The sequence below is a fragment of the Nesoenas mayeri genome (assembly GCF_963082525.1).
Source record: "Nesoenas mayeri genome assembly, chromosome: 6".
In the NCBI taxonomy this organism is placed as follows: domain Eukaryota; kingdom Metazoa; phylum Chordata; class Aves; order Columbiformes; family Columbidae; genus Nesoenas; species Nesoenas mayeri.
The window spans coordinates 11,750,768-11,766,126 of record NC_137545.1 but is presented as its reverse complement, the minus strand read 5'-3'; the positions used below and the strand labels follow the sequence as shown (position 1 = coordinate 11,766,126).

General features: G+C 47.2%; 1 protein-coding gene across 1 annotated transcript in view; it reads left to right on the top strand.

Annotated features, from left to right (window-relative positions):
• The window catches only part of VWC2L (von Willebrand factor C domain containing 2 like), a gene marked incomplete at both ends in the record, with an annotated part of 47,074 nt that extends 37,904 nt beyond the window's left edge, over positions 1–9,170 (top strand). The window contains one exon of the mRNA XM_080346835.1: positions 9,022–9,170. Within this exon, the coding sequence (XP_080202961.1) occupies positions 9,022–9,170 (149 nt within the window). The remainder of the gene's footprint in view (positions 1–9,021) is intronic.
• Between the last annotated feature and the right edge of the window lie 6,189 nt (positions 9,171–15,359).

Genomic DNA, 15,359 nt, shown 5'->3' with positions numbered 1-15,359 from the left:
TTTAGCTTTTTATCTGTCTTGCCTTCTTAATGCACTCCTTTTAATGATGTAGGGCTTGCTTAGGGTGAGCAACTTGGATTTAGATTGGAGAAGGATACTGCAGATATAGGTAGATATATATAGAGATATATAAATGCAAAGATTAAATAACTTTAAGGCATCTTCAGGCACCCAGCAATGTGAATTATGGCTGGAAAAAATCTCTCATGTAAACAGGCAGTGCTTGAGAAGAGCTGAGCATTGTCTTGTGAGGAGTGAAATATGCAGGAATGGTGGCAAAGCGCTGCAAATCAGCTTCAGAGGAGATTATTTCTTTGGGGCAACAGTGCGCAAGATTGAAAGCTCTTGGATGTCTAGGAGATACCACCAGTTGACTCCAGGGAACTTTTAATCAGAGATAGTGGGGTTTGTCCAAAAGTAAAGAGAAGGCTCTCATTTTGCAACACTTTAGAAAACAGAGCAAACTTGGGGACATTTATTGGATGTGTCATGTCTCCATGGGTGGCTGGATAAGGTGGCAGAGGAAGAGTGAACCTTCCACATTGGGGTCACCTTGAGGTGACCTGTGTTACAATGGCTAAGAGCCATCGTCATACAATATTCTGCCTAAAAGTGGAAGCATCCCAGGCAGAAGGTGGCCTTGTCACAGAAATATCACTTGGTCCATTGTTGCACATATCCATATTTTTGTTCCTTTCAGCAGAGAGGGCAGGACTAACATCCCCACCTTGCCAGGAGCTCTTTACAAATAAGAAAATAGTGTCTGTGCTGGTGAATGAAGCAGGCTAAGATTTGGTGGAAAAGCTTGCACAAACATCCTGTCCTTTCAGAACAACATAGGATGAAAGCAAATGAGCAACAAAAAAAAAAATTCTGTGTGAAATATATCTTTCAAACTTCCTTGGCTTTGTTTATACGTGCATACGCAGGCACATATATACCTACATACTTTAGGTCCAAGCGGGGCTTTCTTTCGTGATTGTAAAATAACAACATCAACAACAAAGATGCACAGAGGAATTCCTGAGCTTGTGAATGGCAGAGGGCTGGGGGGCTGCTGGCACCACGCTAGCCCTGTGCTTGCTCATACCCCTCCTCAAAGCATTTCATGCCTGGCTTGGGTTTCATTCCTCAACTCGAGGGAGAGGAGGGGATGAAACCTGCAATGATTTCATCCCAGCATCCACTCACTCCTGGGCCTGTTGCCAAAAAAAGGTGCTGCTCACTCGCTCTTCCTTTCTTTCTTTTCCTTCTTCCCTTCCCTTCCCTTCCCTTCCCTTCCCTTCCCTTCCCTTCCCTTCCCTTCCCTTCCCTTCCCTTCCCTTCCCTTTTTTCTCCCTGTTTGCTGCCTGCCCCACTGCGAGACAGAGCCCTCCCACCTGCCAGATAGAGACGTCACCTTCCTGGCAGCCACCACACTGGGTTGGGTTTCCTCACACCCACCAGACATGATTGCCATCTGACAGGTCTGTGATGGCATGGCGGGGTGAGCAGGTGATGGCTTGTTTGTACTGGTGACCAACTTTCACCTACCCACGCTGAAAATACTGATGTGCTCCCGCGCACAGCGCTCCCAAGCTGAGATGTGCTGCCAATTAGCATTTGGGGTGACAGATGGCTCTGCAAAGTGTTTTGCTTACAGAGGTGAGGACTGACACTTCCAGCACCCACCACCTGTTTGCTGTAGGGATTTTTTAGTTTTCAGTGCTGAGGCCGATGTGGTTTGGTGGACTCAACTCCCGGTCTCTTTCAAAGATGGAGCAGCATCCAGATTTTTCAGGGGTGGTGGTCGAGGCGTTGCCACAGCATCCATGTGTGGGTGTAGGCAGCTTAGGAGAGCTCAACTTCTGCTGGAGAGGGCGAGCGGGCCAGAAGGAGTCTTTCAAAGTCTTGCTGGTGATCTTGATGGGGGCACTGGCCTGAGACAGTCTGGTTTGCAGCTCTGCAGGAGCCTTCATGCAGGTTGAGTGGTGTTGAACTTGAGCTGTACGGGAGCCCAGGGGGTAAGTATTTTTACCTGGTGTGTGTATTGGGAACACCTGGGATGAAGCAGTGCCTTATTTGCAAAGAGCTGTGTCCTCCATAGCCTGGAGGCAGGGAGGAGGCAAAGCCACAGGTGCTCCCAGCCCTCCTGCCACCACACTGCTGCCACTAGTCACAGACCAGGGATTAGACGTGGACATTACTGGAGTGTGAACTCACCTCCCTGACGCGCCATGATCGTGGCAGCCCCATTTCCGATGCACCCTCAGGCTTCAGCAGTGCTTCGAGCTGAGACCTTCAGCTTCTGGCTCTTCCTAACACACACACACCAAAAAAAAAATTCCAGGGTTATTATATTTTGTTGGGGTTTTCAGCCCTGCCTGCAGAGCATCGCCAAATTTAATTTTCAATAAGGCAAATCTCAGCATCAGCAACTGAGTTCTTTATGTCTCGCCTCTGGCTTCACCCGCTGCCTTCTCCTCCCGCCAGGGAGAGGGGGCAGCAGGCAGTCGTGATACCAGACAGCAAAAACAAGACTTCTTCCCTTCTCAGCTTGTTAATTAAAGCCACAAGTTGAGCTCCTCTCTTGCAATCTGAAGTGATCGCATAAATAGTGTTGACAGAGCTAAATGAACATTTGAAAAGATCCTGCAGGATCAGCACAGAGGAGATGTGTTAGCCTCCAGAAATGGAGTCTGTCGTTAAAAACAAGGTGCTATTTTTTTTTCTTCCCTCTGAGCACGGAGTTCAGCCTGGATGTGGGAAAAGTTCCCAAGGTGCAGGCAGCCAGTAATTTCTGCCCTTTGCACCAGAGCCTGGGGAATCACTTGTATTTCTGCTGTGTTTTGCCTCTTTCTCTGTTGAGGAGGAGTTGTCCACAAGCATCCTTGTGCAGGTTTTGGTCTGTAGTTAACCCTCACCTGGTTGTTGCTTTGCAAGTGGTTGTTTCAGCCAAGCAATGACGGGAGTGATGGACACCGGCACTGGAGACCGCATAGCTTATGGCGTGGATGGTCATGGTGAAACTATGAGTTGCCTGTTTTGTGAAGAAGTGCAAAGAAAAATCCACCTTCCCACTGACAAGACACTTAGCCACGTTCTCTAGAAACAACTCCTCCAGTCTAGCACAACTTGCCAGCAGTAAATTCCCACACATGGTTGCATTTGTGGTTGAGCTCAGAAAACAAAGTCGTCAAGACTCATTCAGCTGAGTGAGCCTCCACGGGGATGTTTTCAGGCTGTATCCATTCCTAAGTAGTGTCAGGAAACACCACTATCTTCTGCTTTAATTGTGGGGTGCATCATGCAGGGGCCTGGCGGATGGCTGGTTGCTATTTAGCAGCTGTCTAAACTACTGGTGCCAGGTAGATAAGCATAGCCATCATCACCTCTCTCCTTGACAATGTTATGCATTGACTGAATAGGCTAAATTCTCTTGGAGTCAGCCTTAATATTTCCTAAAGAGACAGGGGAGGCTCTTAATGGAGTGGTGGGAGACACAGGATTATCACTGGAAAATATTTAACTAGAAGGAAAATACCGCTTGCTCACTGAAATCGGACATTGTACCATGAAAAGTCCCAGTGAAGGCGATGAGCATTGTCTCGTGCAAGATGCTGTTCAGGGCAAATCTGAGTATCACAGTTGGTCTGAAGTGATTTGTGCTTGCTGCTGTGCATAACATCTTATTTCCCCTTATTGCTGCTTTGCACACACAAAGCTGAGTTCAGAGCTGCTGTAAGCCGTCAGCTTCAGTAAACCCCACCTGAGATGCAACTGGGAACTGAGTGACTCCAAAGCATCAGTGTTACACCATGTGGTCATGCCGTTGGAGAGCATCAAACCCTGTGCTCCTGTGATTTTTCAGCTTTAACTCACCATCTGTGCAGGGTGCTCTTGAATTCAGATGTTTTCCTCCACATCCCCATCGTGGGGACCATGCAGATGTAGTATGCTTGTGAGCTGGAATGGTTGCTCCTCTTGTGTTTGGGACGTGAGTTTTCTCCAGTGTGATAGTGTCTCATCTCTGGGGTTTGGGTTGCTTTGAAGCACCACGATGCCACTGAGTCCCAGGAGGACTTAACTGCACACCCCTGGGTGGAACTGCATGGTGTAGCAGGAGTGTCTTAATGTCTATGCATGGGATTAGATGTATCCCCTCCACAGCAGAGGTGCAGTTCAGTAGCACAATGTGGGTCATCACCCAGGGATCTCTGGTCTTCAGCACACAGTTGCAAAATTTGCCGTCACTCTTCCCAGACAACAAACCAGGTATTATTTTTCTCTTTGTGCTACATCTCTCCCATCAAAACAGCATCTGATCAGCCCTAATATATCTCCATAAAAATCTTCACAGTTGTTCTAGCAAACAGCCCGGAGTGCTGTGGTCTTTCATGAGTATTAATTACGTTAAGCAAAGCAAATCTCACAATTATATTGTCTGTGGGAGCAGCAAATTTCTCCCATCAGTCTCTCTGAGGAAGGAAAAGAGAATGATTACTGACCTGTTTGCATCGCAGTCATGGTTTAAGATGCTTTTACAAAGACCAGGAAAACAGCCCTTGCTCAAAGCAGCTTCTTGTTCCTACTGCTATTATCATAAGTAACTTTCTTGATGTGCTTGACATGTCATCAAGTGTTTCTGAGCAGTGTCATCCTTTGAATTATGATAATAAAACCCTGTTGCTGTGCTGTTCTGTCCCATTCTTTGTGATTTTTCTTACATCAGTTTGGCAGATCCTGGTCTCAGCCTGCTCCTTTGTGCAGCACAAAGCCACAGTGAGAAAAGCTCAGGACAGTCCCCAGCAGGATGGGTTTGGGGCACTCGGCTTTTGAAATTTTGGGAGGCTGATCTAAGGGAGGAAAAAATAATATCAGAGAACTTAAAGGAATCCAGTTATCTGTGCTGCAGAGCGAAAAGAGAACTTTTTTTCTTGCTGTGGCATCCAGTAGTGGCCTCACAACCTGCAGCTTCTCTGAGGCACATCCCAAAGCCACGTAGCATCCCCAGGTGCGGCGCGTTGTCTCTGGGAACACATTAGCTGTCAGCCCTATAAAACCCGAGGTCTCTGGAAAACTCGCTGGTGACTTGTGCCATTGCATAGAAAATGTCAATTGTCTGGGGTGTATTTTCAGCAGTGCAATGTCACTGTCTGACTGCTTCTTTCTGGTGCCTCAGCTGTGGGTGTGATACTCACTGCATCCCATTTTGAACCAACAAAATCCACTTTTCAAGTATAATATAAAGGTGGGAGAAGTTTAGATGGGGAAAAAAAAAAAAAAGCGGGGGGGCTGGCTGACAGTGACTGTGCTGGAAAATTGGATTTCATTGGTTCCAGACAGTGGGAATTTAAGTTGATTTAATGGAAATGGAGTGTGGAAATTTTCTCTTCCGTTAGAAATCCACGTTTCTATATGGGTAGAGATAGTGGGGGAGGAGAGAGAATGCAAAAATTGCTTTGGTGTGTAAAACAAAAAAAAGCTTGCTGTGGTGCACAAAACAAAACATTTCACTCTGGGAATGCAGAGGTGACTATTCTGAGAGAGTGCTGGGGAGGAGCCAGGGGGTGGAATGGTCCAGAGCAATGGTAGTCTTTGCCTAAATTAAAAGTACTAAGGTCTGACAGAAGAGAAGGATGTCCGAAAACAGCAGCACAACTCATAAGACGACAGATGATGTAGTAGAGCCCACCACCAGGGTTTCAGGCATTTTGCTGAAAGCCAAGGAAAAGGAAAACAAACCTGTAATTTTTGCCTTGGTTCAGTCTCTGAATACAGCTCCTTCCTTAGGTGTGCTCAGGTGATGCCTAGATGCCCAGAGATGCTCAGTGTTGCTTCAGCAAGGGCTGGTTTGGCCACCCCCCAATGTTCCTCCCAGCCTTCAGTCACTGCAATTTATCCAAAATAGCTGCAGTTTTACCTCTTCCCTTCTCGCAGCCTATTTGTGGGGGACATGGCTGTATCCCAAGGATTTTCCGTTAGTCACGAAGGCGCTTGCCAGGTTCTTCCTGGCTCGATAGATGCCAGAGATCAGAGAGGCAGATTATTAGTGTTTAATTACTCTTTTGCAGACCCGCACTATGTCTTTGGCTGGGGCAGGGATGTTGCTGCTCTGGTGCTGTCCACAAAATGAGTGATCCCTTCCCCACTGGGGACCTCAAAGGCATGGGTGATGCTTTTAGTACATACCACCTCTTTACACCACATTAATGAGGTGTGGTTAATGATTTTTTTTTCCCAAATGACCCCCGCTAGGGAAGCTCAAGAGGGAGAAGGGGTTGCCAGGAGGAGGAAGGGCAGCTGTGGCCACGATGGAGCGGCTGTGGGATGGACAGATAAGCAGGACGCAAGGAAGAACAAGCTTTTCCCCAGTTTGCAGTTCCCCTTCAGCCAGTCCCAGCTCACTGAGAAAAACACACCGGCTCCCCTCACCACCGGCCTCCTGCACGTTTTCAGCCACGTTGAATGGTGCTGTAAATCCACCGTCTGTGTCTGGAGCCGTGTGTGGGTGTTGAGGCGGTATTGGCTTCTCAAATGAGATGATTAACAGGCAGCCGCAGGGCAGCAAGAGGGAAAACAATCTTCCCCTCTCCTTGCCACCCTGATCTCCAGAGGAAGCTTTTTGTTTAAATATTAATTAAAAGGGTGGGTTTTTTTGCTCTGGGAGCACAGAGCAGGCTGTTGTATGGAGGCTGCTCATTCTGGGTGTCCCCGACATCAGCAGGCAATCAGAGCATCCTCTTACAGATTGACAGGCGCTTACTTCAGCTTTAAGTACAGCCAGCTACAATGGTTGGCATTTTCGTTGCATCAGAGCACTAGACATTTAACAGTAGCAAATGAGCTGACCTGACAACCAAATCCTCACTTGGTGTCATCACACAATACACACCAGACTTGATGAAGTAGAGAATTAAAACCTGCGATGCAGAGCAGAGGCAGCAGCTTGGCCCGTACAGGGACCCAAAAGCTGTAGGAAGAAGCAACAACTTCAGTGGGTGGCCAGAGAAATACCGCAGGTGGGATCACAGCCTTTCCAACCAGGATCATGTCTTCCAGAGGGATGCCAACTTCAAAAATCTTCAGCTCGTGACCAAAATATGTCATGACTTTTTCAACCAAATGCATGTAAAGAAAAAACACATATAGCATATATATGTGTGCATAGATAGCGTTTGTCTTCTCTATATCACTGTGTGTCCTTGGCTGGTAACTCCTGGCTTTGCAGTTCTTTGCACTGTAGCATGACTGAGGTTGGAGGGAACTTTTGGAGGTTGTCTAGCGCAAAGCCCAGCTCAGAGCAGGCTTAAAATGTCCCAGCGCACTGGTCGTCAGCAGCCAGCAGACCTGCTTAGCCTCAACTCCAGCTCAACAAGTGATGTGGGATTCCCTTGTTGGGAGCACAAGCCTGTTTCTTCCTGGCATCCTGACAGATTTGCGTGCTGGCCAGGCAAAGGAGACATCATCCCCGTCATGGAGAGACACAGACCTTCCCAGCACCACAGCCTGTCTTCCCAAGTCCTGCCCATGGAAGGAAGCAGAAGCCCTGGGGTACACCCAGTCACCCCAGACTGGTAGAGGAGCCATCAGGGGCAACTTTCTCAGGCCTTTCTGCTGTGGCTTCATTAAGACTGATGTTAAAAGTTGCTGTAGAGCTGATCTGCATTTGAAGAGGCCTTTAGTAAAGGGGAGAGGGTGCTTAAGCACAAACAGCATGCAGTCACCATTTGGCTTGGCAGCAACCTGAATTAGCTACATCTGGTTAAGCCAAGCCCTGTTAAACTGGTGGCCTGTTGAGCTTAAACATAGGGTCCTGAGGAGCATCTTAATAAAGTCAGGGCAATAATAAATCAGCGAGATGAAATGAGTAGTTCTCTGAGATGATAAAACATGAGACCCTGTCTACAGCTCAGCCTGTTTCCAACCACATAGGGACCCTATTTTCCCTTTCAAACAGTCTTAAGTCTTATTTTAAAAACTAACAACTTGCTTGTAATTTCATGTCTGTACATGCTCTCATATTTCAAATGCACCTTGTGCACTGGAGGCATAGATTAAAAGCGGTGGCCAGGCGAGGGGTGACATTTCAGAGCAGCACTGGAGCCATGAGACACATTTCAAATGTCTTCACGCTTCCCTGATGCCATGAATGCCACCGCCCCAATTTTTTTTCCATGTGCTGCTGGCTCTGAGATTAATTCCCATTGCTAACTGATGTGGGAGCAAGAGGGGAGGAGGAGAGGGCTTGCAGAGGGACCACTGAGCAATGGGTATTCACCAGGCTTTTACAAAAAAAAGAGGAAAATAGGATTCTTGTTGATTTGCTGCTCAGCTTTGATATTGTGCAATAAAGAAGCCAAATTAAAAATTGCTACTAATGAGCAGATTAAAGGAATTGCCCCTGAGAAAAAGCAGATTTTATCACAAAGCTTATTTGGGAGGTGAATTATTTTTGTTAATTTGATGCTATAAATAATTTATGGCTAATAGCCCCATGCTGCTGGGAAACCCTGGAGTTACTGGGTGTTCGATCACAGTCCTGGGGGATGAATTTGCTCTGGTCCCCGCAGCGCAGACTCACTAGGCTAGAGCTGCAAAAGCTGGTCTGTATCCTGATGCTTGTCCTCATGGTCTTGTCCATCTGGCAGCCAAATCTTAGGAAAAAGCAATAATAAATTAGTGGCCAACTGAGTAAAAAAAAGCCATGTGCATCCATGATGCAACTGGTGCTATTTGTATTAGTGGCTGGGTACAGAAACAGAAGAAGGAAAGTTTCAAGCCTTTTTTATTTTCTTTTTAGTGCCTGAGAGCACAAAAAAAAGAAAAAAGCCTGAGACAAGTGATCTGCGATGGGCAAAGCTGGGAGAGCTGCTGCTGATTTCAGCAGTGGTGACAATGCAGCTGGAGAACATTGAGGGGCTGAGACTGAGCACCCGCCCGCTCCTGGGTGCTTGTAGCAGAGCTGCTGCACCCAATTTAAAAACAAACAAACAAATTATTTCTAGTATTTATTTCTATTACTCCCGTGTGTTTTTGCAGGTCCGAACTGCTTTGCAGGAACCACGATAATTCCTGCTGGCATCGAAGTGAAGGTGGATGACTGCAACATCTGCCACTGCCACAATGGGGACTGGTGGAAGCCAGCGCAGTGCTCCAAGCGCGAGTGCCAGGGCAAGCAGGCTCTGTAGCGGCAAAACCCCCAGCCAGCGGCACCGCCGGCCAAACAACCTGCTGATGAGGATGATGACGATGACAAAGAAACAGCTTCAACGCTGCACACGTGTCCAACCTCCCGCCAGCTTCAACAGGGTCACCAGCAAAACCTGCAAGGGTTTCATACAAGCAGAGGTTTTACCCATTGGGAAGGGTCTCCCGTTCCACACTGTCCTGCTTTTCTCTCACTTTACACACTATGTATCTGGTATCTACTCTTGTAATTATCAATGCTTGGTAGGGGTGCAGTGGTCAGATCTGGGGAGGGAAAAAAAAAGGAGGGGCCCACACAAGTTCTTGAACTGGTGACACCTCCAAGATGCTGATTGATTCATCACTCTAACTTTCTACAGTGTGGATCATAGGGTTTTTCCCATTTATTTATTTAAGGGTTTTTTTTGCTATTGTGATTTGGTTTTTTTAAAGCCTCTTCCTAACCTGGGATTGTCAGGGCAATACAGCTATGGATCATTTTTATCGTGTCTGTAAGGGGAGGGCTGGTAAGGCCAGGAGGGAGGTAGAAATTACAAGGGGAAGAAGAGTTAAAATACCCCAACTGGAATGTAACCTGCAGAAGGGCCGAGTTAGATGCACAGGTATACGACTGGACACCCAAGACAGAAGCTGCATCTGTGTTACACTTTCTCCACTGAGTGGGGACAATGAAGTCAAAGACACCTACACAGTCACCGTGACCTTGATTGGAGCAAGAAACAAAACCAGCTGCATGGGCGGTGAGCCAGAAAGCCTTGGAAAGGCACCAAGAAAGTAACGTCTTACCTGGGTTGTCTCTGTGCGATGCCCAGCTGGGGCATCAGTGTTGGAAGAGGGTCCCAGATGTGCCCCAGCTGTGCTGCAACTCTGCTGCCTCCAGCAGAGCCCCATCGTGTTCTGCTGGCGCTGAGGCTGCTCTTGCTGGAGCCAAAGGCATCATTTCATTGAGTTCAGCGACAGTGGGACTCTGCTACTGCAAGGCAAAATTAAAGTATTTTAATCCTCCCCTCTGTCCATAACCCTTTGGGAGGTTTCCAGAAATGCCCCGTTGCTGTGCCACCACTAAACTGGCTCAGCTGGCGGGTAAGACGCCCTGCTGCAGCACAAGGGAGGTTGCCTGGCTCTGCCCGGGTCCTGGGAGCATCCGTACTGCCAGGGATAAAGCAAGCCAGGGTGCACGAGGGGCTGGGGACAGGCTGGCCACGTCCATGGGAATCAGCTCCTGGTGAAGGGTCTCTCCAGAAAGCAGTGACATGCCTGCCTGCCAGGAGGAGAGATCACCGCCAGCAGCCCCCGTCACTCCAAGGGTCCCCTTTGGGCTTTTCAGCTCCTTTTGCTTTCTCAGGCTGTGGCTTCCAAGCGATACTGTGAGAGAAAAGCCACCAATGTCATTTCCCTGCTCTGCCCTTCCCAGGTGAGTGCAGGAGCCTTTACCCATCACTGTCCACGCTTGGTTTGCTGCTTTTTGGTCATGGCTGTTAGGGCGACGGTGCTTATTTTGTTCAGACTTCAGTCCAGCACCTGCTCGTAGCAGCGACGACAGCAAATCCTTCACCGAAGCAGATCAGCACAATTCGTCTTGGTTTATGCACACTGTTGCCTTTATATTTTTTATTTCTTCCCCGATTTTGCATTTTACTGGAGGGCAGGGGGTAGGATGAGCACTAGCACAGTGATTGCCGTACTTCAGCTAAGCATCGGCTTCCTGCGAGTTGAACTGGTACCATTAAAGGAGTCATCGCCACATTTCTCTGTAAGCTGTTGCCTGTCAATGACTATCCAGTTTCAAAATTTTCAAACAATAGCGTGCCTGAAACTAGTGAGAAAATACAAAAAACAAAACAAAATAACAACCTATTCTGTAAAAACTGGGGGGGAAGGGAGTGTCTAGAAACAATATTTGATGTGTAAAAGACTATATTATTAAAAAATTATTTTGTTAAATATAAAGTGTGTGAACCAGAAAAAAAAAAAAAAAAAAAAGAAGAAAAATGATATCTGTTGTGTATTTTCCTCTGCTGATCTCCCCCCACCGCACGCTTCCAGTTCTCCATCTCGTCCCTTGCTCCAGCCCCTGGCTCTCAGCAGCAATGCGGCTGAGGCAGGAGGAGTGGGCTTGGAGCCTGGAAAGAACTGTGAAAATTCCTATGGATGGGATGGTTTGCCCAGGGAGTAAATCAGTAAATCAGCTTTGTGTGTCACAGAATACCTGCCAAACCGGGATTCCCTTCTGGGAAGCCAGCGTGGACCGACACAGCTCTCAGGCTCTCACTTTAACCTCCATCTGGTTTTGCCTTTTACTGGTGCCATTTTATATTTGATGCCATTTTCCTGAACATGGAAATTTGCTTTCAGTTCACAAATTCCATTTGGTACCTCCAGATGCATCGTTATTTACACTGATTAGTAGTTACTCTAATTAATTACAGCTTAATTACTATAGTTAATGTTTGTACAGTGCTTGGAACAAGTACAGCACTATACGTGCCACATATTATTATTTTCTTCATTATTAATTAAGCACCATTTCCACTCCATACTGTGCTAATTTATTATTTCCCAAGGAGTTGTGGTAGCGCCCTTATTCCCACCCAGGAGTACTTTACTCCCGGCTCCCACCAGGATGCTGTGGGGCTGGCTGGGAGCAGGAAGAACAGTATCTACAGTGAGGAGGACTTCTAAGTGACATGGAGATGCTTGATATTTTTTCCATTATCCTTCCAGGACATTGAGTCTAAAAACAAAAGAAAAAAAAACAAACACAAAGCTGCTGGCAGGGGGACACCCCAAGGACCACGCGTAGTGAGCTGGAGCGTGTGTTTGGGTGAAGCCCTGCAGATCCCATCACAGGCATTTCTGCGAGGTCACCACGAGATGCCAGCTCAGACTGGAACAGGGGTCTGTTTCAGCCAAACCCAGCAGCATTAGGCATGTGTCCTGCTGAGGGATCTCGCAGAATTCCCCAAGCACCAAGGCAGCAGCAGGGCAAGGTCTGGGGTCACAGGGAGGAGTGATGGGCACAGATCAGATTATCTGAGGTGGAAGAGTTGTCAGCCACAGGCAGGCAGTGTTTCCACAGCAGCTGGGGTGCTCGGAGCCATAACTCCCAAAATCATCACCACCGGGTTTGCTCCACAGCAGCCCAGATCAGGCCAGACAGGGCAGATCCAGAACTGAAATCCTGTTGCGCTCTCTCCAGATGCGCTATTTCATTTCTGGACCAAAGAGTTTCAGCCTTATCTCAATCTCTTTCCTTTCTGCCTTTAATTATTTTTTTTTTTTTAAAAATTTTTTCATTCATTTCTCCCTTTAATTAATCACAGCTCTGGGCCAGCCAGACCTATTAACTACTCTTCCCTTTTAGACCTTTCTGAGATGCAGTTGCAGATGCAATTTAATTTGTTGACCCATGATCGATAGCAATTAATACAATCTCTTTAATCTTGTTGAAAGGTTCGTCTTTGGCTTCCAGAGGCTGCCATCTCAAGGGAAAGGTGTCTGGTACACGTGTTATTAGATGGGGGAGCACAACCTCCTCCACAGGCACCGTCCTTCCCAACTCCCCAGGCTGACACTCATGGAAATGCAGGAGGCATTGGTGGGACATGGAGAAGATGCTGAGGGTTAGAGAGAAGAGCAGGGGGCTTGGGCAGAAAGGAGGGGAAGGTGGAGCTGATAGTTGGAAAGATGAGGGATAAAGATGGCATCATGAGGGGAGACAGAAATGATACAGCCTGGGAGACGTGGATAGAAAAGGGAGCTAAAAGCTCTTGAACTGGAGCAGAAGAACAACTAAGAGAGTAGCTGTCTTAGAGGCAACACCATCAGCATGAGTAACAGTGAGTTTTACAGAAAAAAACATACCCAGATCCACAAAGGTGATCTGTTGACCTGGGGTGCTTTGCATCTACGTCTCACTTTGATGCCATTTTTTACCCCCAAAGTGAAGCAGCTGTGTAACAGCCTCCCTCCTTCTCCAGGCAGTGGGAAAGCCCATGCTGAGAGCATCAGCTTTTCCCCATCCTCATTAATACGCCATGACCCAAGGTTATTTTATTATTATGGGATTATGCTCCACATGCCCCAAAGAGAGCTGTCTCAGCTCCAGATCACCTGCAAAGCATTAGCTGGGCAATGTTGTCCTCCCGCAGAAGCCTGCAAGACACACTCCAAACCAGGCTAAGGCTGGGAAAAAACTGGACTTTGGGTGATCTCCATCCTGCTGTCCCACCCAGCCATGGGGAACTGGGATACTGAACAGGAGCATTCAATGGATTCAGTGGCACGTAATGACACAAGTTCCATCTGATGTGACCTTCCCCTGGCTTGGCTGTCCCAGCCAACAGGGGTGATGGATCTACTGCAGCAACCCCTGTTCTGCTAAATGTAAAGACAAGGAGGAAATCTTCATCTTCCAGCACGGCGTGAGCAATAATGAGTTTCTCTTTGGTGACCATTAGAGGGAAAAGAGGGCCCATGTGAATGTAGAGCAAATTAACACCTTTTATATAGCAAAATTACATGGTTTTGCAACAGCAAAACAATATAGAAAATGAAAAATTTATCAAAAAAACACCTTTGTTTGCAGCATGGAAGGTTGGCTTTTAAAATACAAGGAGTAGAACACATGGAAATGACAGGAGTGCCTGTATTTATGGATTTCATATAATATGTATATATTTATATTTGCAGATATGCTTCCTACATTTTCAGAAGTGATTTGTTTTAGAGAACATTTATTTCCACCTTAACTTCGTTATCGATAAGAGTTCTGCTCTCAAAAGATGCCAGTTCATGCCCTCACTTAGCTGCACTCCGTGTGCTCCCAGAAGAGCCAGTAACACCCCAGTGCCACAGGCTGCAGTGGGAGTTTTGCATCCAAATATGCCCAATATGGGACTCTGTTCAACATGACATGGTGACATGTACTTCCCTGTTGACATAAGAGCTCTGTGAACATGACTATTTCAGTTTGCATACTAAATGATGGAGATTCTCCAAATTCTCTTTAAAGGTTTTCTCAGTGAACAGAACTTGTAGGGCAACCATGAATTTGGTTCACTCTCCAAGCCACCTAGACAGAAGCCGACTCTGCCTTGGAAACCCTGTAGCCACCGTGGCCACAGACTGGCATTTGAATAAATAGCAGAGGAGCACAGAGTAGGTGGTTGGTGTTTTTTTTCCAACAGCTCCACACAGAAAAAAAAATAAAGCACCTGAGATTCATAGAAACCCTTTAAACATATCATCTTAACCCAGGTAACTGTGCTCAGTTACTAAATTGCTCCTTTTGGCAATTCCCTTCCCTGTATCCATGGAAATAGATGCCAACAGTCCATGTATGGGGAGCAGGCATGCTAGCATTAATATCCCATAAGTAAACAGCGATCAGAGTCCTGATGTAGCCAAGAGATCCATATTAAGCCATGTAAAATATTATTTTGGGCCTTTCTTTATGTCCATAACCAGCCCCAGGCAGGGAAGACTAAGCCATTCCCAAGACTTGTCATGCTTCTGAATACAGGATGTGCAAGCCCAGACAGAGGTATAATTATGTACCAGGAAACTGGTAGGAAAGACAAAAATAACTAAGAAAGCTAAATCAGGCTCCTTTGGGATGGTGCAGAGCTAGATGGTGTCCCCGCCAGCATTGGCTGGTGTCCTCCCTGCCAAGGCTGGGGGACGGGTGATGGTTGCACCCATCTGGGGATAGTTGTACCCTTGTGCACAGACAGCGTCAGCTTTTGGGCAGACAGCCAGCTGGCGTTATCAAGGTTCATTCAGCAACAGACAGACAAAGCCTGTCCTTTCTCAGGGAGTGCATGTCCTCTGACCATGCCGATTCCCCTGAGCTCACCAATTAATTAGTTATTTGCATCCCTGGGAGCTGCCAGTGGATATTTTCTTGGCACTGGGCTTTCCACAGAAGGCAGTAAGAGGGTGGGTAGAGTAGCACCAAGAGACATTATCTGACAATTTCAGGGCATCTTTCTCACCACAACCTTTCTGATCCACGGCCCTTGCAGCATTTCTGGTGCTGACACCTGTGGCCAACCCCATCTGCATGCTCAGAGCTGTGTTCTCCATGAAATGCAGAGTGCTTTCTGCTCACCTGGCCAGTACGAGGCTCAGCAGAGTCCCGTGGTCTCCCCACTTCGGTGGCCCAAGCA